This window comes from Pseudoliparis swirei, chromosome 20 (genome assembly GCF_029220125.1).
Source record: "Pseudoliparis swirei isolate HS2019 ecotype Mariana Trench chromosome 20, NWPU_hadal_v1, whole genome shotgun sequence".
In the NCBI taxonomy this organism is placed as follows: Eukaryota; Metazoa; Chordata; class Actinopteri; order Perciformes; family Liparidae; genus Pseudoliparis; species Pseudoliparis swirei.
In genome coordinates, this window is record NC_079407.1 from 5523826 (window position 1) to 5545723 (window position 21898).

The 21898-nt window shown below is 41.3% G+C and overlaps 2 protein-coding genes across 6 annotated transcripts; one reads left to right on the forward strand and one right to left on the reverse strand.

The window, feature by feature from the left end:
- Window positions 1-3586: 3586 nt before the first annotated feature.
- On the forward strand, window positions 3587-10452 carry tbrg1 (transforming growth factor beta regulator 1). Of its 5 annotated transcripts, XR_008834990.1 has the most exons (16): window positions 3587-3860; window positions 4107-4238; window positions 4637-4694; window positions 4785-4867; window positions 4958-4994; window positions 5354-5416; window positions 6082-6318; window positions 6458-6528; window positions 6718-6950; window positions 7041-7177; window positions 7358-7504; window positions 8682-8779; window positions 8903-9013; window positions 9502-9644; window positions 9882-9957; window positions 10063-10152. XR_008834990.1 is itself a non-coding variant. In XM_056442009.1 (15 exons), exons 2-15 carry the CDS (start codon window positions 4120-4122, stop codon window positions 10149-10151), a joined length of 1626 nt encoding a protein of 541 aa, XP_056297984.1. In that variant the 5' UTR covers window positions 3587-3860; window positions 4107-4119; the 3' UTR covers window positions 10152-10452. The 5 variants fall into 5 exon arrangements, 4 of the variants coding, with proteins under 4 accessions (XP_056297984.1, XP_056297986.1, XP_056297985.1 ...); XM_056442009.1 differs by lacking the exon at window positions 9882-9957 and having other exon boundaries at window positions 10063-10452; XM_056442011.1 differs by lacking the exon at window positions 9882-9957 and having other exon boundaries at window positions 10068-10452.
- A 62-nt stretch (window positions 10453-10514) lies between these two features.
- On the reverse strand, window positions 10515-16573 carry siae (sialic acid acetylesterase). The gene is made up of 10 exons (XM_056442012.1): window positions 16420-16573; window positions 16077-16238; window positions 13834-13988; window positions 13551-13689; window positions 13199-13361; window positions 12931-13073; window positions 12699-12832; window positions 11962-12116; window positions 11505-11694; window positions 10515-11277 (listed from the first exon to the last, which is right to left on the reverse strand). The coding sequence occupies exons 1-10, from the start codon at window positions 16472-16474 to the stop codon at window positions 11020-11022; spliced, it is 1554 nt and encodes a 517-aa protein (XP_056297987.1). The 5' UTR covers window positions 16475-16573; the 3' UTR covers window positions 10515-11019.
- Window positions 16574-21898: the final 5325 nt, after the last annotated feature.

A 21898-nucleotide genomic window follows, 5' to 3' on the forward strand; every position in this document is an offset into this window, starting at 1 on the left:
TCTGCACCGCCTTGAACTCAACCAGCGCTCACTGCATTTTAACACTCTCCGATGTAATCACAGCTCTCGCATAAGCACCTGTATTATTAATCATTGTCTAAGTAATCAATATCTCATCACAATGTCAACACTATATTAACACTATATCAATGCTATATCAACACTATATTAACACTATATCATCACAATATAAACACTATATTAACACTATATCAACAATATATTAACACTATATCAACACTATATTAGCACTATATCATCACAATATAAACACTATATTAACACTATATCCACACTATATCAACACTATATTAACACAATAACAACACTATATCATCACAATATAAACACTATATTAACACTATATCAACACTATATCAACACTATATTAACACTATATCAACACTATATCATCACAATATAAACACTATATTAACACTATATCAACACTATATTAACACTATATCAACACTATATCAACACTATATTAACACAATATCAACACTATATCATCACAATATAAACACTATATTAACACTATATCAACACTATATTAACACTATATCAACACTATATCAACACTATATCAACACTATACTAACACTCTATCAACACTATATCAACACTATATCAACACTATATCAACACTATATCAACACTATATATTGTATTTTGATCAAGTCTTTTTCCAGCATAGCTGTGATTTTCTGTTTTTCTAAACTCCATCTTAGTTTCCTGCTCAGCAGCAACTTTAAGTTGTACTTTGTTTCTTTGAAATTTTTGGGGACTTCCTATGTTTAAACTAGAATGGGCACTCGGTAGAGCGCATACCTTCGCATATCACAAGATTGGGCATTGAATTATGAACATTTTGGCATTAGTTGCATGCCAATTGGACAAAAATGTATCGTGCTATGGTAAAAAAAAGAGTTTGACCTTTCCATGACCTTGACCTTGACCTTTGACCCGATTGATCCCAAAATCTAATCAAATGGTCCCCGGATAATAACCAATCATCCCACCAAATTTCATGCGATTCAAGAACATTTTGACCTGTTCATGACCTTTGACCTTGACCTTTGACCCGATCGATCCCAAAATCTAGTCAACTGGTCCCCGGATAATAAACAATCATCCCACCAAATTTCATGCGATTCGGTTCAATACTTTTTGAATTCTGCGAAAGATTTTGACCTGTTCATGACCTTTGACCTTTGACCCGATCGATCCCAAAATCTAATCAACTGGTCCCCGGATAATAAACAATCATCCCCCCAAATTTCATGCGATTCGGTTCAATACTTTTTGAGTTCTGCGAAAGATTTTGAACTGTTCATGACCTTTGACCTTTGACCTTTGACCCGATCGATCCCAAAATCTAATCAACTGGTCCCCGGATAATAAACAATCATCCCACCAAATTTCATGCGATTCGGTTCAATACCTTTTGAGTTTTGCGAATAACACGCATACAAATAAATAAATAAATAAATACACGGCGATCAAAACATAACCTTCCGGCATTTTCAATGCGAAGGTAATAAACCCTTTTGATTGCCCTGAATTTTGGAGTCGTGCTCTTGGGTCCTGTATTTGGGTCGTGAGACAATGTCAACGCAGCTCCTCACAGCCTCTCAGCTATCAGCCAACAATATTTAAAATAGTGTCACAATAGCATCCTGTCGTCTGTAGCCTAATTATTAGAAGGAGAGCATGGAAAGGAAACCGGTAAAGCTCTGGGTTTCAACTGAGACTCAAATCCCACTTCACCTCAGATGCAATGCCACCGATCTCAGGGATCATAAGAACATGTGGTTGAATAAATCCAGGAACATATGGGAGTATCCCTCCCAAATAGGATGCAGTCCTTTCCAGCCTAGTCTACAGTGGATGTTGTTGCTTTTTTTTGTGTCATCTCTCCATCCAAATAAAAACAATTCAAAGCTTGTGGCTGCCATATTAAATCGTGTGATGCCAGTCAGGCACGTGCACAGATAGAGCCCTAGTGGTGCTCAAGGACCAGCCCTTTTGCCCTGGATGAGAAAAGGGCCCTTTCTGCTGAAGCCCATTTTTTTTCATTCATCAGCATTTAGGAATAAAAATGACTCTCTGTCATCAAGTCCCCCCAAATGTGTTTTGATATCCGACGGGGCATTTATTTGAGTTCTTGTGAGAATTTTGCCCCGACATGCTTGTACCACATTGTTTTATGTGGTATGTTTCTCTTTGTTTTGTCTGTTCCAGTTTTACAAAGATCAATCTTGTATGAGCATTGCAGAGGGTGAAAAGAGTAAACGCAAGAAAAACTAGAACGGGTACTCGGTAGAGCGCATACCTTCGCATATCACAAGATTGGGCATTGAATTATGAACATTTTGGCATTAGTTGCATGCCAATTGGACAAAAATGTATCGTGCTATGGTAAAAAAAAAGATGTTTGACCTTTCCATGACCTTGACCTTGATTAATTCGTTGTGTTTGTGTGTGTGATTTTGTGTGGTGATGTAAACTCAGCTGTCATAACAAGCAGCAGGAGAGCACCTTGTTAACCTTGTCATGGTGAGTCCGGGTTGTCGCAGCGAGAGAGGACCCAAACGCCGACATTACTGCACAAACTATTTAATTACAAAAATCACAGACCAGACCAGACAGGAACGACAAAAACGCAGACCAAACAGTACGAAGCCACCCTGGGAATGAGACGAACAGGGTTTACATACACAGGCAAGGTGAGAGGATTGGACAACGAGACACAGGTGGACACAATGAGGGCGGGACCAGCAATCACACAGAAGGAAACAATCAGGACCAGGGCAGACAATCACAGGGAGACAGACGACACAAGGACTTCAAAACAAGACACAAAACAAGACACAAACTCCAGATCATGACAAACCTCTTGGTAGACTGCATGCTCAACACATCAGAGCATTGTTTGTTAAGGCTGCCCACATAGCATTTATCTTTTTATTTGCAGGCCTAGGAAAAGGACCCTCTCAAAACTTCTGACGGAAATGTCACGCTTGCCTGTCTTCAAAACTTGAGAGCCCTGCAAACAGCACTTTGAACAAGTAGCCTAAGATGTATTATAAAGAATTTAACATAAAGACAGGACATTTGTGCAATAGAATTAGGCATGTTTTTGTAAATGAGAGTAGTTATGAAAAAACATTTAAATTATTTAAGGTAGCAAAGATGCCTCGTAAAAGACCTTCGCCAGGCCAGAATGCAGGGTACAACATGGGTACAACGCCACGTTAATTCAAATTTCCTGATATTTGAGCCACCAACGTGTGTGGCTGCATGCGCGGCAACATTTTGGTCACCCCCGACAAAATCTCACTCCAAGGTTTTTTGAAAAGTTGGCAGCTCTGCAATATACGTAATTATAAATGTAAAACGTACAATAATAATTGGCATTATTATTATTGTTCAATTATAATAATAACAATTATTTTTAATATTATTTTGTCTATTTAAAACGTCTCATAACCAGAACGGTATAAATACGGCTATGTTCAAAACAAACTAAACCGGATATCCTGTACAAATGCTCCCAGGAATACTGTCCGGTGTGAGCCACGGATTTACGTTCCTGTACGTGCTACGTCGATATTCTCGCGGTTTTTTTATTAGTTATTTTCGAACCATGTTATTAATAACTTTTTGTTTATACTGCTCCAGTTTGTAGTTTTATTGCAATCACAGAAGCTGCTGCTAAGCGGCAGAAGGTAGCTTTTACCCTATCTAAACACATGTAAACAATGCAATGACGGAAGGTTCCGGTTTACACGGAAACAAACACACGGGAGCACGAACAGACATTAGTGGATTTGCTGGTTTGCTACAGTTTCACTGAGGTGTGTGCTCGCTTCTAGCTCACTTACACTCTTTTATACAACGTTAGTTTTATATTTTATTTGCAGCCGTGAGCTGTGAGCTAATCTTAGCTACACATACCATATAGCTTGTTCTCTGTGTGTCCCCTTGCTTGCAGTCGCAGTGTTGCCGACGTTTATGTTATCCTCGCTGAATATATGAGGTGCCTCCAGACAGAAAGAGATAACAAACGCATTTTGAAATGTTTCTTCTCTGTAACGTGACAGGTCCCCGTCTCCTATGGATTCACTCAACACTTTTGAATCTGAGATGGAGGCTGACGGTCAGGGAAACTACTCTCTGTTTCCTGCTCTGGACAGCATCGCGAGTCTCTCTGGGACCGCCGAGGCTCTGGAGAGGTTGTTGAACAATACTGTGGTCTAAAACATGTCATTACAGCGTCAGACGTAGACTCACTGCTGCGTCTAGATGTAGAGAATACCGTCTGCAAGATTGGCTAATCTGGATAACGACCAATAATACAAATCAGATTTGAGGCCATAAATTGCGATAAGGATTTTACTTTCTTTTTCTCCACATAATTTGGTGTCAAGTGATCCTAATCACACATGTTGTAGGGTTCAAAATATATCATTTTCTTTTTGCAGTCGCCACATGATCAGTTCTGTTATTTATTGAAACATGAATGAGAATATGCACTCAAATATATTTTACAAGTAATAATTTTCAGTGTGCCACTAAAATCAAAGAAGAATGTTACACTGGATGATAGCACATATGTTTTCCCCATTTGCAGCGAACCACCGAGTGAAATAGCAGAGAAGCCAAACCTCACATGGCTCGACGCGGCACAGGTATATTTCCGTGTGGCGTTATCAGAAACATTTGCCACAATCGATACTGTGATGTTTTTTTGATCAATATTGATCCTTTCTCTCATGTAGATTGTCTTGGAAGACGCTGGCCGTTCCATGCACATAAAGGAGATTAAACAGAGAATCATCGACAGGGGACTCGTTCAATCCAAGTACAGAAATCCTATCCATTTTCTAAATGTATTGTTGCCCGTGTCTACATTTAAACTCTGCTTAATTAGTTTTTTTTTTCTCCTTTGCAGTGCGAAATCAAGCCTGGAGGCTGTCATGTACCGTGAGGTGAGGAGGATGTTGAACACGCAGTCTGACAGCAACCTCTGCTGTCCAGTATAACAACTCGCACCCCCACTTAACACCTGTTAGCTCAGTTGATGCATCGTATGTACAAATAGTTTTTTTCTTTCTCCATGTTTTTCCATCTTGCTTCTTTGACCTTATTTCACGACTTTAAAAAGAGGCAGACGTTTCTGCACTGTCATCAGAACAAATGGAGCTCTGTGCTCTGGTGCAGACGCCTTTTTATAACCGCAGTATCTAATGGTGGAACTAATCTAAATCGAAAGTGATTCAGCTTTTTTGGGAATCAAATGAGGCTTTTCAGCCCCGTGCATTGGCCTCAGTCTCGCATTGTGTTTCAGACACAAAAAGGCAGCAGGAGATTCAAGAGGATTGAGAACAGAAACGGAGTCTTTGCCCTGCTGGTGAGTTAAATGGGACACTAATGCCAATTTCACACAAAAAGAACGCATTGGCGATATTGAACATGCAGATGACCTTTAATGCCTTTTGGTCATTGATAAATACTGAGGTATTACTGCTCACACAAGATATGTTTTCATTAACATGTGTAGGTGCAGGTTGTTTTACATTACATTTTACCCGGCACTCAAATAAACTGGTGGCATGTCAAAAGTGTCGGGCCGTATCTGCTGTGAATTTCCTTACTTTATAATCTGATTAAAGGTAATGCAGCGGCATAATCCAAAAGTACACAATTTGTACACAAAGTTGCATTACTAATACATTCCTAATAATCCTTCAACCACCATATCGTCCGTACTTACAATGGAGAAGTTGAGCTCCAAAGCTAAACGGCGTTGGTCCAGTGATGAACAATCGAGCGAGAGAGAAAGTATATTGCTGTGAAATATAATAAGAGTAAAACATAATATCTTTATACTTTCAAATATCTCACACACACTTTGTCATACAGCGGTTACAAGTTTTAAGCCCCATCTGTGTTATTTTATCGTTTACATTTGATTTATGTATTTTCATCCATCACCCTGAAGGCCACACGCGCATTACCTTCTCCGGCGGTCGTGGTCCACGTGAAGATCAGATCTCCGTCTCTGTTCCCTCGCAGACCGACGAGGAGCGGCAGCAGGCCCTGCAGGCCTTCACCGCCCAGTCTTTCCTCGGCTCTCCGCAGCACAATACCGTCTCCAGTTCGGGCTCGGGTACCTCGGCGCACGCCTTCCCCTCCCCCACCAGTTCCTCGGAGCATAGGACCAAGATGAAGAGGGGCCCACGAAAAAAACAAAACGAAAAGTACCAACTCAAGTACCTTAGACTTCGCAAAGCTGCCCGCGCCATGATATTTGTGAGTAAACTACTGACTCTTGAAAAGCTTTGACTAGTTTTATTTATTGTTATTACAGGCAACGAGGATATGGCAGTGTTAGAATTTGTCATTCCATCTCACGGTAATGGTCAGTGTTGTTCTACGGTTTTCCCTGCAGGAGAATGCAGCTCTCTGTGATGAAGTTGCCCACTTAGAAGAGAAGTTTCTGAGAGCGAAGGAGGAGCGGAGGTGAGTGGACACGGCTCAGATGGTGTGTTTAGACCTTCTTATTCGTCGCACTTTATCCGGGTTTTTCACTCTTGTACATAATTGATGGGATGTAGGGATTCTAAAAATAGTCACGTGTCGTGAAACGTTTTAAACTTAAATAAAAAGAAATGATGATTTCTTCACGTTCATATTGTTTCTCATTTGCAGGTTTTTACTGAAGTCCTTGTTGCAGTACCAGTCGTTTTCCGAGGGGGAGATGTTGCCAACAGCCAGCGCCAGCTCTCATCCAGCGGGACCGCCTGCAGCAATGACCTCAGGTGCCGCGGGGGCCTCAGGCTTGTCCGGGGGGCATAACCTGGCGTCGACGGGGGAAGAGGGGCCGCTTAAAAAACCCAAGAAGGAAAGGAAAGAGCGAGGCCGGGAAAATGGAAAGGACGAGTGTGAGTGCTGGATTGGTGCCGATTTTGGTCGCTTCACGTTCACCTTTCCGGACATTCGGCCCATTGTTTTGTTTCCTCGTGTTTCCTCAGTTCCAAAGAAGATGTCCAAGAAGAGGAAGCTAGCAGACGGGTCTCGGAAGCTGGTGCAGCCCATCGCTCTGGACTCGTCTGGTCGGCCGGTCTTTCCCATCGCGCTGGGAGGTTTAACGGTCTACAGCCTGGGAGAGGTCAGCGTCTGGCTTTTCGCGCATAGCTTTATAACGACCACGGTAACCCTCTGGACGCGCATGTTGTATCCGAACAAGCAAAGTGTCCATCAGATGGTAGTTCAGTAGATGAAGACTCTCACGGCCTCTATGAAACCTGAGAAAGCTTCGCCGACTGCAAGCTTCCCATTTGCTCCGCAGATCATCACCGACAGGATGTTTTTCCATGATGAGTGCGCCATCTACCCGGCGGGCTTCTGCAGCACTCGAGTCTTTGCCAGCATGAAATGCGCCGACCAGCAGTGCCTCTACACCTGCCAGATCAAGGATATGGGAGCAGGTCCGCAGGTACAGCCCCCGTTGTTATTCCCAGGACCCTCGTTTATATATATATACAGGACTGTCTCAGAAAATTAGAATATTGTGATGAAGTTCTTTATTTTCTGTAATGCAATTAAAAAAACAAAAATGTCATGCATTCTGGATTCATTACAAATCAACTGAAATATTGCAAGCCTTTTATTCTTTTAATATTGCTGATTATGGCTTACAGCTTAAGAAAACTCTAAAATCCTATCTCATAAAATTTTAATATTTCCTCAGACCAAGTAAAAAAAAAGATTTATAACAGCTGAGTGTTTGTCAAGGCTCAGGAAACCCTTGCAGGTGTTTCGAGTTAATTAGACAATTCAAGTGATTTGTTTAATACCCTACTAGTATACTTTTTCCTGATATTCTAATATTTAGAGATAGGATATTTGAGTTTTCTTAAGCTGTAAGCCATAATCAGCAATATTAAAGAATAAAAGGCTTGCAATATTTCAGTTGATTTGTAATGAATCCAGAATGCATGACATTTTTGTTTTTTTAATTGCATTGCAGAAAATAAAGAACTTCATCACAATATTCTAATTTTCTGAGACAGTCCTGTATTCGATAAATCAATGTCTTCTTTTACATCGAAGTAAACGCGACCAATATGACGTACCACGTCGTTGATCAAGTTGTGTTCAGTTTAGTTTTAAACGTCGTGAGTTAGGGCCGCGACTAATCGTTTAATCCGTCCGTCATTTTTTTTCTTCGATTAATCGATGTATCGGATAAAAAATAAACAAACATTAATATGCAATCCTTTATTCCAAAACAGAGCTGACGACGCTTTGCTCGCGTGAGTTTTCTCGCCCGACTTTTTGTGGTTCATTCACGTCGGCGAGGTGGCGTGGCTTATCTTCGTTGCTTTGCGCCGTGAAAAGTTAGCTTTTCCGCCATTCACCATGGAATAAATAACCACGATTTCTGCTTTATGCATAAACATATAATAATAGCAATAATAATAATAATTCAAACTTATATAGCGCTTCTCTAAATACATAAAGATGCTTCAATAATGATATTTCAGTGATGAAATTTGTTGCCAACTATTTTAATAATTCATTTTTTAAAACATTTTATAGATTTGTTATTGCAGCCCTAGCGCGAATGATATTTAATTGTTGACTTGACACGTGTAATATTATGCCACCAGTTTGAGATCGTGCCTGAGGAAGATCCTCAGAATGCCATCGTGGCCTCCTCCGCCCTGATGTGCCACGGCAATCTACTGAAGGCCATCGCGTCCGTCAGGTAAACGAGTTCACCACAAAGGCTCGGCTTGGGTTTTCCGGTTGATTGTCGTCGGGCAACAATAAGTCCAAGATGAATATCTTCAGAAGTCCGGGTGAACTTTACTTTGTGTCCTTTTCTTAGTTCCAAGTCTGTGGCGCCCATCGTGCCATCGGGGGCCGACTTCTTTGGCTTCTCACACCCCACGATCCAGAATCTCATCCAGAGTTGTCCCGGAGCGCGCAAATGTAGCAAGTAAATTCCCCCTCACTACAATATGGATTAGCAACTACAAGATTTTGATTAGGATTTTTAAGAATGCGACTGAGATTTGATTTCATGTTTTTTGTTTCAGTTTTCCTTTGTAAAATCAGAACGTTGTTGGTTGTGTGTTAACTTTTGGAAACCCAGGAAATGGAGGAGGGCCTATGAGGTCTATTACCATCAATATTATAGAGTGAAACATATTTCCTAATCTGCTTTACCAGATGCAAAGCATTAATATGATGCTCCTTCTTAATATCATTTTAAAACTTCACTCAGAAGGAAGACTCGTCAGGTGTAACATTTTAAGTCATGGAAACGTGCTGATTCAGTTCTCCACGGTGAATGTTTTTTGATGGGACCTGATTTATTGAGTATCTACTTATCCAGCATTAAACTTTCCAACTGAAGCTCAGCGATATAAAGGAAACATTGTTTAACATTACAATGTTTTTTTGTTGTCGTTTACTTTGAATTAGCTACCGATGGATACGCTTTGAGGTGTGTCGCAGCGGCGACGTTCAGGTCCCTCACAGCCTGTCGGAGGACGACGCCTCGGTGAACTTTGAGGCCTACCAGAGACATCGGGGCTTCGGCGACATCAAGACGGAGCACGTGACAGGTCGCTTGAACATCAGTTTTTCACATTGCAGTTGTTTTTTACACTCGGCTGGAGCAGAGATGACCTCAGGTCTCGTTACATTGACGCGTGGACTGTACACTCGGCACAGGCCATCCTGGTCAGACATGCGTGAACCGGGTCGTCTTCGGGTTTGACAGCACGACGATACCAATCTCTTGCATAGGCATTTAAAGTGTGTGAGAGTTTGAGTGAATAACCCACCGGCTGCTCCTCCAGGTCTTTGCTGTGAGTAGCAGGTCATGAAGGTTTGTGGCTTGGCGAGCTGAAAGCCAAGTGTCCTCCCTCAAAAGGGGTCAGTGTGTAATTATTAGGATTTCAAAGTAAAAGTATGCCGTATATTTCACTGCACTAATGTTGACATGATCGACTCTTTATTTGATCCCTTTTGTCTCCTCAGGACAGACGCCGCAGTCCCCTAGCTCCTCTCATCAGCACCACCTGACCTCCCCCACTATGAAGCCCTCTACCTCGTATTTCAACTCCTGATCAAAAATCCCCCTGGTTTAGTGTTGCTTGAAACTGAAGCAGACGGTAACTCCTAGGTCCTGGGGATGTGTGCTAATCTAGCGGATGCAAACATACTGAAAGCGGCAGCCGAGTCAGCTTTCTGCTTAATGTAACACTCTATTGACGGTTGCATTTCTGTGTGTATATAAACCGGCTGGATTTTAGAAATTGAATTCCACAATGCTTTATTTGGTATTTTACCATTTGTACACGACTTAAAGTTGCATTATATATTTTTTCCAGTCGAAACGAATTTAGATTAATAAATAATTTTATTGTATTGCCACCTTGTTTTACTTCGAAGTTCAAAGCTTTGGCTTGAAATGAAACACGCCCACAAACGTAGTTTTATCATTTATTTGTGCAAATGACTCCAAAATCTAGAGTTGTTCAAACAAAACATCCATCATGTTTTCTACACAGTCCAGCAATTGGCATAGGTTGTCTACAGGACAAACAATGTCATATATACACAAGCATTTTATAAAATCAGACTGGAGAACTTTCCACTAAAGACATGCATAGCAGCTACTCTATAGGTATTCTTCCTATTCTGAAACAGGACAATTAACTGGTAAATACGCGGTACTTTTTGCTTAATCTGTGGGATCTGGCACTGCCCCACACTGACTTATCACATACCCAAATTGATTGTTGAATCAAGGAAGAAGAAAAATCGATATATATTCTTCCTTTAGCTTTTCTCTCGGTAACCGTGTCATCATATTATCACTTTTACAGTGTCGATTATCTTGTTGAACAATCTGGTCGATCTGACAACACATTTGTCCCATCGTCTCATTTTGGCTTAAAGAAACAGACACGTTTTTCCATCACTTCGTCCTCCTCAAGTTCCTGGTTTCCTTCGGCTGGAGAGCGGCAGGTCAAAAGGAGGCGCGGGTAAAACCCCACTGGCGCTGTAGATCGCACAGGCCTTAAAGCTACAGGGCCAGTCTCTCCACGCATAGCGGACGGCAGCTACTGCATGAGGAAGTGGACAGGAGCTGGTAGATAACTGGACGGTGGCCGGGCCCCAGTGCATGATGGGAGCTGCGACCCAGCGAGGCTCAGGCCCATATGGAGTCTGAACCCCTGAGCAAAAGATCTAGATAAAAGAAATAAAGACAAATCATTGATTGAAGCTCATTTCATTTTTAATAAAGAATTGTTTTAAGAAATATCTTAAATATAAAAAAATTCTAATTATATATAAATATACAATTAAATATAAAAATACATTAATTAATATATTTTGTATTTCTTATAGTTTCATGTTAAAATCCAGCAGGTGAATACGGGACATCACACGTGGTGCAACGCTGCCAGCCGTACCTCAAAGATGCTTCTGGATGGCGTGACGGACACCTTCTGGTCGTAGGTGATGTTGACCGACATGGGCGCCGACACACTGAGTTCCTTGGGGAAAGGACCTTCGAAGGACACGCGCTTCTCATTATAAGCCACCGCCCGAGCTCCCAGGGTCAGTCTGCGGGCCACATCCTGCTTGTCCCGCGGGTGGATCCTGAAAGAAAACGCACAAATAAACCCATCACGGACCAGATAGGGAGGTCGATGGGTCAATACAGGACACATAACAGCAGGTCCCATCATCGGCAGCATATCCGAGGCCATGAGAAGTTGTGTAGATGTTTAGAACAATCTTAAAAACACGAACTGTGTAATTTGAGCTCTCTGCTCCAATGAAAACTCTTGCAGCAGCATTTTGTTTTTTAGTAAACTCAAAAGGAAAAAGATGTCATACAACAGCAAATAAAAACACAATCCTTACGAGCCATAGGGTGACGCTGCATCTGGTAAATCCAAAGCCACGGCCATGAAGGTTTTCCACATCCGGGAATTGGGCACAAAGCCGTTGTCGGCCGTCTGGTGCCAGCGGATGTTCGGAAAAGCGTCATTCTTGGAGCCTTTTTGGTAGGTGGACAGCTGCCGGAACAAAGACATTTACAAATACTGCACATAGTTACAAGAGCTTTCCGTGGGTTATTTTACCGACACATTGGCCAAATACAACCACAAGGGGCGGTAAAGTCCATATATTGCTTTGTCTACAGAACCTTTTTCTTTTTAACTGCAGACCTCCACTGTTTTGATTGTTACCTTAGATGTCTTGCTAGCCACACTCATTTCTATTGGGGGGGAAAACATTTACTAAATGCTAATAGTAATTTGAAAAGGGATTTTGCCGTTTTATTAAGGCCTTCTCCATCTTCTTTTTGCAACTAATGAACGGAAGTTATTATGACGTAGAGACGCAGTAAATCATTCTCTGCTTTATGGTCCGTTTGACCGTAATTTACTAAATGAACATCATGTTGAATTAAAGAAGACTTGGAACATGCGTTCGATGTTCATCAGTGAATAAATCAAGTTTTCATAGACCTGTATACAATCGGAATTATTTTTGCAAGAGTGGCCCCCTGGTGGTGAGTAGAGAGAAAGCACATTTTAATTACACACTTTGCAGAACCGGACGTTGCTGCCCAATAGTAACACACACGCACACACCTGGACAAATCCAAAAGGGAAGTCGGGCGCCGTCTGCCCCCCCGAGCCCTGGTGAAACGCCAGCCTCCAGTCATCGATCATCGCTGGGAAGGAACAGTTGTAATTCTCTTGGTGATATCCAGAATTCGCCTCGCCTGAAAACAACAAAAAGGTTTACAGATGCATGTCACGCATACGTGTGTGTGTGTATGTGTGTGTACTGAGTATCTGAAACCCGGGCGGGTCGGCTTACCTTGGTACCAGATGGCTCCTTTGACGGTCATGTTGAGCAGCGGGTGAATCATCGCATTCCACAAGACCGAATTCTCTTTAGGACCGGAAGAAAATAACGAGCAATCTTTGCAGTAAGTGTAAGGAAAGCTTTGGTGGACCTTACTGGAAAGAAAACATTCCAATTGTTACACTGGCTTGAGAACAGTCAAGCATGTCAAACAGGAGCATTCTAACACGAGTTACCACCCATAACAATTTGTGCGTCTGCTTTTTTGTTCTCACTTTACCTGTTCGTGTGATACAGTCCGCACCGCTGCAGTGCTCTTGAGGAGGACCAGACTTCGACGGGTGTGCCCCCCCAACAGGACTCCACCAGGCCTATGGGGTACTGCAGCCTCTTATACAAGTAGCGTCCAAAGAGCCAGCACACTGCAGAGAACTGTGCCACATCTGGAAATACACCCGCCTGTTAGACCTCATACAGCACGATACTGCAAACAACAAAACAACAACGGCTTGTTCTTCTTTTTTATTTATGACACTGCAACTGGCTCAGTTCAAGAAAACCAACGTGAACCTCTGGCTGCAAACGCATCTTTAAACAATTGCGTGAATAAATAAAACAGATCCGGGACTCACTCGCTGGCGGCACAGACCAGGGAATTTCCACTTGAATCAAATCAGTCCGCTCAGTTTCACTCAGGTTCAAGGCCGCCATGAAGATCCTCACGTGAGGATACTTCGCTGAACGTTTCAGCTCCTTCGACGCGTTGAAAATCTAATGGGAGAATTGATACATAAAAGAGTTCAGTCAACAATCAAACATAAATACGTACGTATTAAATAAAAAGTTATGTACGTCTGGGATGCTTCAACCTCGCTGCCCATTGCAGCAGATATGTTGCCGTTGGGCTCGGCCTACCTTAGACAGCTGTAGCCACATGTTGCTCTGCCCTCCACACAGCCAGATGTCTCCAAACAGCACATCTGTCAGAGTGGCCGCGCCGCTCGGAGCGGCTGCCGTCACATTGTAGGGGCCGCCGGCTTCAACCGGGTCAAGGGCGACGCGCCAGATACCTGCAAGAGAAACGACAACAACACATCACTGAACATCCACTATGTTCAGAAAAAAGTGAATTCAGAAAGAAAAAAAAGGTCCCACTCTTATGAGAGTCCGGCCCACACCGGCAGTCAGGACAGTATGTGTAGAGGGTCAGGAAAAGCACAGGTGCAATAGTTCCCTTGATGTTAGGGTCCTGGTCGGGTCCTATTGTACGAGTTGGCTCAGTGGAACTCTTAACCCTCCTGTTACCTTTCGGGTCAATTTGACCCCATTCAATGTTTAATGTCGGTGTTCTTTGGGGTCAATTTGACCCCAGGCTGTTTTTCACTGTGTCAAACATATAAGAAATATCAACTTTTTAAATATATTTAAAGGGCTATTTAGGTAGTCAACAAACAAACATAAAGTACCTCACACTTAAACTTGGAAAACAATATTAATTCTAATAATTTTCTGGAGGTTTTAATTGCTGGGGTCAAATTGACCCCGAGGGTAAAATATGTTAGTAAATGTGAAGGTAACAGGAGGGTCAAATACAAGCCGTCCTCAGGGTTATTAGAAAGGAAAGCACGTGCTTGGCCTAGGATAGAGGACGGCAACCCAGCGACTCTGGAGCCTCTTTAGAGTCTCTGGAGCCTCCTTAGAGTCTCTGGAGCCTCCTTAGCCTCCTCTGTTGCGGCTCCCTGGGGCTACGACAACATTTTTTATATCATCATTAGTTATTTGTTGTTGCCCAGTGGACAATCTTTAAAAAAGGTAACATCTTTCATCTTGGAGTGATACAGGGTCACAGAGTTTTTTTAAAATAAATGTAAAAATCTTTTCTAACGGCAGCTCATCATTATTTGCAGAGCCTCACCCTCAGTAAACCGTCAACGGATAAATGAACAAAGCCAAAAGAAAGTCATGAAGAAGAAGAAGAGCGTCATTCCGTGTGGAAGTATTCATTTGCTTTCACTGCCAACGATGCCGACTGACCCGTGTGCTTGATGCGTGGCGAGAAATTGGCAAACATAATATTTTATGTTGAAAGACACAATTCCAGAACAAGCTCACAGCATTTGCTGAAAAGTATCCAGCTGCAGATGAGCGAAGTAGAAACTTTCACAAAGTCTCCAAACTCCACGACCGCCGATAGTTCTGTGGCAGCTTGTGAGACATTAAGGCGTCCATTAAAAAAAAACGTACAAGTCCTCGAGAACGTTTCCAAACTATAGTCTAAAAGTGGAAATGTAGCAAAATATATGATTTTTATATCGGAAACATAAGTGTGAAAATGGCCTATTTATTTCAGATGTATTTTATTTAATTAAGTTATTGCATTTAAACCATTCTTGGCAATCTAGGTGCAGTGGAATGCCGTGTAGCAACTGGGGCTTCAGAGTCTTGCTAAAGGACACTTTGACAAGGAAAGAGGAAAGGTATCGAACCTGCTACCTTGTGGATACAGGACAAGCGCTCTACCTTATGAGCCACAGATGTGGGGAGGGGTCAACATCTGCATAGTTGTGTGATTAATTGACCTCAATGTAGGCCGACACGTGACAGTGTATTTCTTGTTCTCCTCTTCATAATAGTTTGATATTGTTGTCACATGTAAAATAGCACCACAGCCGTCAGCTGAATGTCATCTGTACAAACTGGTCCTTCTGCATTTCCCTCAGGCCGGCATCAACCACACCTTCAACCCCGCAGCACAACTCCGCCATGATTCGTGAGACTGTAAAGCATCTTGATGAATGCAACAGACCCATTTTACTTACACTCTGGACGTATATGGATTAAAGTGAAGAAACAGGATAAAGAAACATTCCCACCCTTTAGACACCCGACTGAGACATGTGTTGGAGTCCATACATGTGACCAGGAAAAATAAAAAGAAATTACACAACCTTAAATGGACTCTTCAAGACTTCCACTTCCCCAAAAAGGAACTAGTTGGCCAACAAAAGCTGCGATTGAGAAATGTCTTCCCTGTGGCGTCGGAACACCAGCACGTGACCACAAAGTGACTGTAAAGCGACTTCGGGTATCTTGAGAATCCTCAATCGCTATAAAAGATGAATGATGATTATTATTATTATTAAAGTGGGTGCACTCACCGTTCTTCACGGTGCAGACTGAGACGTTCTGTGTCGATGGTCCTGACAAGGTGAGGGTCACCTGGGCCCCCTCGGGGCCGCGGCCCCACAGCACGGCGCGCTCTGGAGACTTCTGCAGCACCATGTGGTCTCCATAGTAGGAGGCGAAGCGCAGGTCCCCCTCTACACACACATGCATGCGCACACACACACACACACACACACACACACACACACACACACACACACATATATATATATACTTTTAACACGCATAATGAAGAGGCTGGTATAGTCATGGCATGCTGGGTAACGCAGCTCGTCGCAGGTAACGCTGCCGCACGTTTTGACGGACAGTACTCACCGCCGGCGTGAAGAGACGCAACAAGCATGAAGACAACACACAGAGTTGTCGCCATGACGAGGAAACAACCGACGTCAAGAACAAAGTTGTAACACCTGGTCGGATAGAGTCGCGCGAGTTAGCTTTAATGCTAAGTGACGCGCAACCTAACCGGGGCACTGGCAGGGAGCCTCGTTTATAACCAACTGAATCAAATCTTCATCAGTCAGCTGACATCACTAGCTGACTGCGGATTTTCAAAATAAAAGCACGAAAGCACCAACAACTTGTTATACACCATTGATATAACCAACTTCAACTTGTACTGTATTTAGGTATCTAACCCAATAGTTCAACATTTTACTAATGATATTGAGAAAGAAACACGTAATAATAATTTTAATTTAAGCAGAGCACGCACAGTTGTTTCAAGTCTGGCAACAATACAGCCCATGTGTACATTTCAAGAGTGCTCGCTGTAATTGTTAATTGAGTCTTCTTAAAGCACTTCTACTTGAACAGGTTGGGGACGAAATTCAAAGTTGTCCTCCTGTATTAAAATGTCTTCAAATGTCAAACCGAAGGCACTTGCGCATGTCGACCCCCCGGTGGCGCTCAAGCACCTGTCATTGTGTTATCTGATGTGATACATGCCTTTATACTAGATACACACTTTGTGTTTCTATCTTTTTCTAATTTTGTATGTTAGTTTTTCAAAAACACTTTATAAACCCATACGTATCATATATAGACAAATACATGTTGACATAAATAAAATGGCAACACTTGATTACTAACTCCAACAAATGTAAACACATGTATTGTGAAGTAAAATCATAACAGTCAAGATATCTAATGTTGCATTTTCAATATCAGACTCCATTGTTTTGAATAGTCTTCTAAGGTTTAACAATTAGGCAAAAGGCTTTCAGACATTTGGGCTTTTTCAAAAAGTTTCCGAATAATATCCCAAATAGCATTTAGTGATGCAGTCAATATTAATATACGATAAATGCCTCAGCTATTACAATAATATATTAATAATCTCTCTCTCTCTCTAGTTTTCTATTTCTGTTCTATACAATGTATAAAAGCATAGGCGATAGATAACTCATAATGTATGTAGTTGGGTAGAAACATGTGACTACATATTAACACCACTAGATGGCGCTGTGTCAATTCACGTGGTGTCGAGCAGTTTTCCGGGTGTTTTTCTAACATACAGCAGATATGCAAACTGTCCCCATTAATTTCTAATTCACTTACAAATACAGAATTGTTGGTGTGTATTGATTACTGGAGTAAACACAAGTGTACAGATGTTGTTCTCTTCTGAATTCACTAACAGCACACTTGTGCCTACATTATCAGAGTGCAAGTTGCCTTATTGGCCTAAGAAGTACATAACAGATAACGGAGGTCACATTTTAAATTGCCCAAATCTGGGGATGCATAGGCTACTGTTGCCCTTCAAGAATTTTCTTTTGAGCTGGAATCAGTGAAAAAAATGCCCATAGAGCTAAATTGCCCACAAACCCAAAGTAGAATTAACTCTTGCAAAGCTTTGTGAAGATTCAGTTTGATCCTGGACCAGTTTGGTTGCTGTGGCAACAGCTATTCAAGAGTTTACACATCCTCTGTTGTTAAACAACGTGGGCTGTTTCTTTTTTATTTCTGTGTCCATCTTTTTTTTTAGTGAGCCATCTTCTCAAACATGGACAGCTTGAGATGTTTACACACGTTCCCAAATGTTTTCCGAATAAATTCAAGTCCCAGTAGACACATCTATTACAATATAAAAAAACAGAGCCCTTCTCAGGTCATGATTTCACTTAGATAATGAATCAAACTTGAGTAACTGCATTTCCAAATAGCCTAAATTTAGTTCATACAACCCAAACATGGGAAATCAACTAATTAGATTTAAAGGGCTTTACAATCTACATATCATACAACCACATCCTCTCTATCCTTATTGTACCCTCTGAACTGAGTACTTGTTACATTGGACCTGTCTTTCTCAAAGCGGCCCCTCAGATGGCCAACGCCTTATAAAGGCTAAAGTAATTAACATCTATAGACTAAAGCAACAGCATGAAAAATGAGAAGCTGGTGAAACATTAATTACACAACAGTTTACCAGCCAGTGTGTGTCTTTACCGTATAGCGTTTTACGAGTTGGCCTTTAGAAAAGACTAATGCACAGGCCGGGTTCTGTTGGCATTCAATTTAACACAAAACTTCAACACTCACACAGAGATAAGTGATGAACACATGTAGGCCGGAGACGGGAAAACTGTTGGTTGGAGCATAACGTATTGAGAACAGTGTAAATCTGGAACAGAAGTGTTATCATGGAGTGTATTTATAGTGAGATGTAGTGTAACTATACATGAGTGTGACATAAAATAATTTCCTTTTACCTTGCAGCTTTCCGTGTGCAGCGACTGTGTCCATTACATACCTCTACAAAGGCCGGTGATTACATTGGAAATGGCACATGGTCCAGGGTGTATACATTGTATGTATATTCAGCCTCTTTGTGTGCCAGAGAGGATCCACCAGGGCCTTCTAAGATATTCTAAAGAATAATATTTAAAAATGGTCATCAGTTCGAGTTTGATTTGATCAATTCATATCAGGGGGAAATAAACCCTTAAAAACTGCCTATTTGGTTTGTGTTGGAATTGTGAGAAAGCTGCTGCCTCTGTTGCTGTGAATAACACGTTATGCCTTTAGCTCTGTGATTGATGGTCCAGCTATAAATATACAGAGGTCTGAGATGGATAAGGAGAACTTAGAACAGCGTTGGAGGCGTTGCCCCATGGCGCATGAAGCCAAACAAGTACCAATGCTTTATATCAATCATTAAGACTTTTATTTTTTGTCTTATTATAAGACAAACTTGTGGATCTAATGGTCATTGTTTTACTATTTTAAGTCACGTTTATATATTTATAAAGACCCTACCCATCACGGCATGTGTTAGTATGATGAAACTTAACTTAATGTTAATTCTATGAATTTAATGCAATACAAATGTGCCAAAGATCTCTACATGGTAAATAAGCAATGACACATTTAATGTCCTTATTATTATATGTATACATCTAAATATCTAAATATCTATATAAATATATTTATATCTAAATATATATATATATATATATATATACACACACACCCACACATGCATACACACCGTGGTTGCTATAGTCACTAACATAAAAAACAAAGTCTTGTTATCACTTCTAAGATTTCATAGGTTTCTGACTGCATACTGGAGGTAAGAAAGTGTGTTTCTTTGACGAATGCTATTTTCTGTATAAAGTAGTTTGTTTTTGCTCATAGTGCTGAACTGCGATGACATAAATAATAATAGTAAGCAAGCGTTAGACCTTGAATGATTTATTTCCTTTTTCAAAATGAAAGATGAAGATCCATAAAAGCATAATTTCCAACCTCTAAAACCCAGTTTTGAATATACTTTGAACTATGCAGGTCGAAAAACAAGCGTCGCTCTGAGAGCAGTTGAGATCATTCGCAATAGATGCTGAGAACAATGCAGATGACGTCGCCCTGACCTGAAGTTATTTCCTGAAAACAACAACAATATTAGCAACATACACGCTGTTCTCCAGCTTGAATCATTTCAAAATGAGCTCCTTGTAGAAGCAAAATTATTTAAAAAAAATAAAAGATGTGACTCATGCATTGATGACGCAATTTGTAAATGCACAAAGGCATCAGAAGTGAAATCGTTCTGGAAATCTTTTTAGGCAATTATAAATGATGGCGAATGTCCCATTCGGTTTAATACTACTTTGCCAATTCACTGTAATTATTTCTCCCAGTCGTGTGCTTAATAGAATTTAAAAATAATAGTCAAAGGAAGTCTGTGAAAGTCTATATAATTTTAAAAAATCAAATTAAACATTCCCTTTATAAAAAAAAAACAATTTTCAGTCACTTTTATTAAAGTGTCTGAGCAAGCAATTAGAAAAATTGTTGTTTTGAGTGTCGACATCACTGTTTAGCATAAAAGGAAAAGACTTGTTTTTCAGAACATTAAATATATTTTATACATAAACAGTAACTTAAACTAGCAGTTCATTTCACGTAAAATGTCAAACGCATGCAAAAGCATCACAATTAGGAGAGATTTAAGAACAAGTAAAAGATGGAGTTTTGTGTCTGTTTTCGCATGAAATCAATCACACAATCGGCCACATACAACACAATCGCACTATAATAAACAACCTGTAGCACCAATACCACAACAACAGGGTTTCCAAGCAATATCACAGCTCAAGAAGACAAATGGCATGAAGGATGCAGTATTGAGTATTTTCTCTCCATATAGGCCTTCAGCTTCAGTGTTTACTGATCGAGAGAAAACAATACCATCACCAATTACAGTAGCCTGCACACATTCGACCAGGCAGCCAATTAACTCATTTCCACACACACACACACACACACACACACACACACACACACACACACACACACACACACACACACACACACACACACACACACACACACACACACACACACACACACACACACACACACACACACACACACACACACACACTGTTTGGGGACAGGGATGTCTATGTGTACAGATTGTAAAGCCCTCTGAGGCAAATTTGTAATTTGTGATAATGGGCTATACAAAATAAACTGAATTGAAAAGAACACACACAAACACACAAACACACACAACACATTGGGTTGTAGTTTAAAAAAAATAAAAAGGTAAAATGTACCTGTCGTGTTTCCGGACCGAGATGGCGCCATGCAGACGTGGCGGTGCAAGGCCTCAACGTTATGACTCAGCATTCGAGCCAGCGGTAAATTAGATTGCAGAAAAAAGCAAGTGAAAATGGCCAACTCTCCTCGAGTGATCCGTGGAATGGGCTCCACTCTGCTCCATCACATTTTACAGCTAATTTCACGTGGGGAAATGAGAGATGCAAATATGTTTGTGGTTTCATGCGTGAACCAAGATTTATGGGCCGCTGTCTCGGGGGCCCTCATAGGTCTCTTAAGACATCAGCTCCCATCCATCTTGTGATAAATCCCTCAAATTAGCGCCTCCCTTTAGCGTCGCTGCGCAGCTATTAGTTGCATGAGAGGAGCCCCGAGCATCACCTCCCGTAGCCTGCGTTGCGTCTCGCTTTTACACTTTTCTCACTCGCCAACCAGCCCATCTACGCCCCCCCCCCCCCAACAAAAATAATACAAGCTGCTGAACAATCGATTTTCCAGGCGACTGTAAAGACTCCAGTGCAAGTCGAGTCAAGAAAATCTCAACTCATTCCAACCGAAAGCGATAGGATTGTTGACATTATGGGAAATACTATCCGTTGCTTTCTCAGAGATTATAAAATTCATTGTTTATGAATCTAACACCCGCAGTCCGTTAGTTTCGCTGATGCTGCGTTCACACCAAACGCGTTGCGAATATTCGCAACGCTTTTGGTGTGAACGC

What these genes read in the sequence shown, in the direction of transcription:
- tbrg1 (XM_056442008.1), top strand. Translation starts at nt 4,120, where the DNA reads ATGGATTCACTCAACACTTTTGAATCTGAGATGGAGGCTGACGGTCAG. An exon ending in GGAAAATGGAAAGGACGAGT is followed by an intron (nt 6,951 to 7,040) that starts GTGAGTGCTGGA and finishes GTGTTTCCTCAG; the next exon opens with TTCCAAAGAAGATGTCCAAG. An exon ending in CGGTCTACAGCCTGGGAGAG is followed by an intron (nt 7,178 to 7,357) that starts GTCAGCGTCTGG and finishes TTTGCTCCGCAG; the next exon opens with ATCATCACCGACAGGATGTT.
- siae (XM_056442012.1), bottom strand. Translation starts at nt 16,474, where the DNA reads ATGGCGACAACTCTGTGTGTTGTCTTCATGCTTGTTGCGTCTCTTCAC. An exon ending in GGACTGTATCACACGAACAG is followed by an intron (nt 13,074 to 13,198) that starts GTAAAGTGAGAA and finishes TTTTCTTTCCAG; the next exon opens with TAAGGTCCACCAAAGCTTTC. An exon ending in TCCCTTTTGGATTTGTCCAG is followed by an intron (nt 12,117 to 12,698) that starts GTGTGTGCGTGT and finishes TTGTTCCGGCAG; the next exon opens with CTGTCCACCTACCAAAAAGG.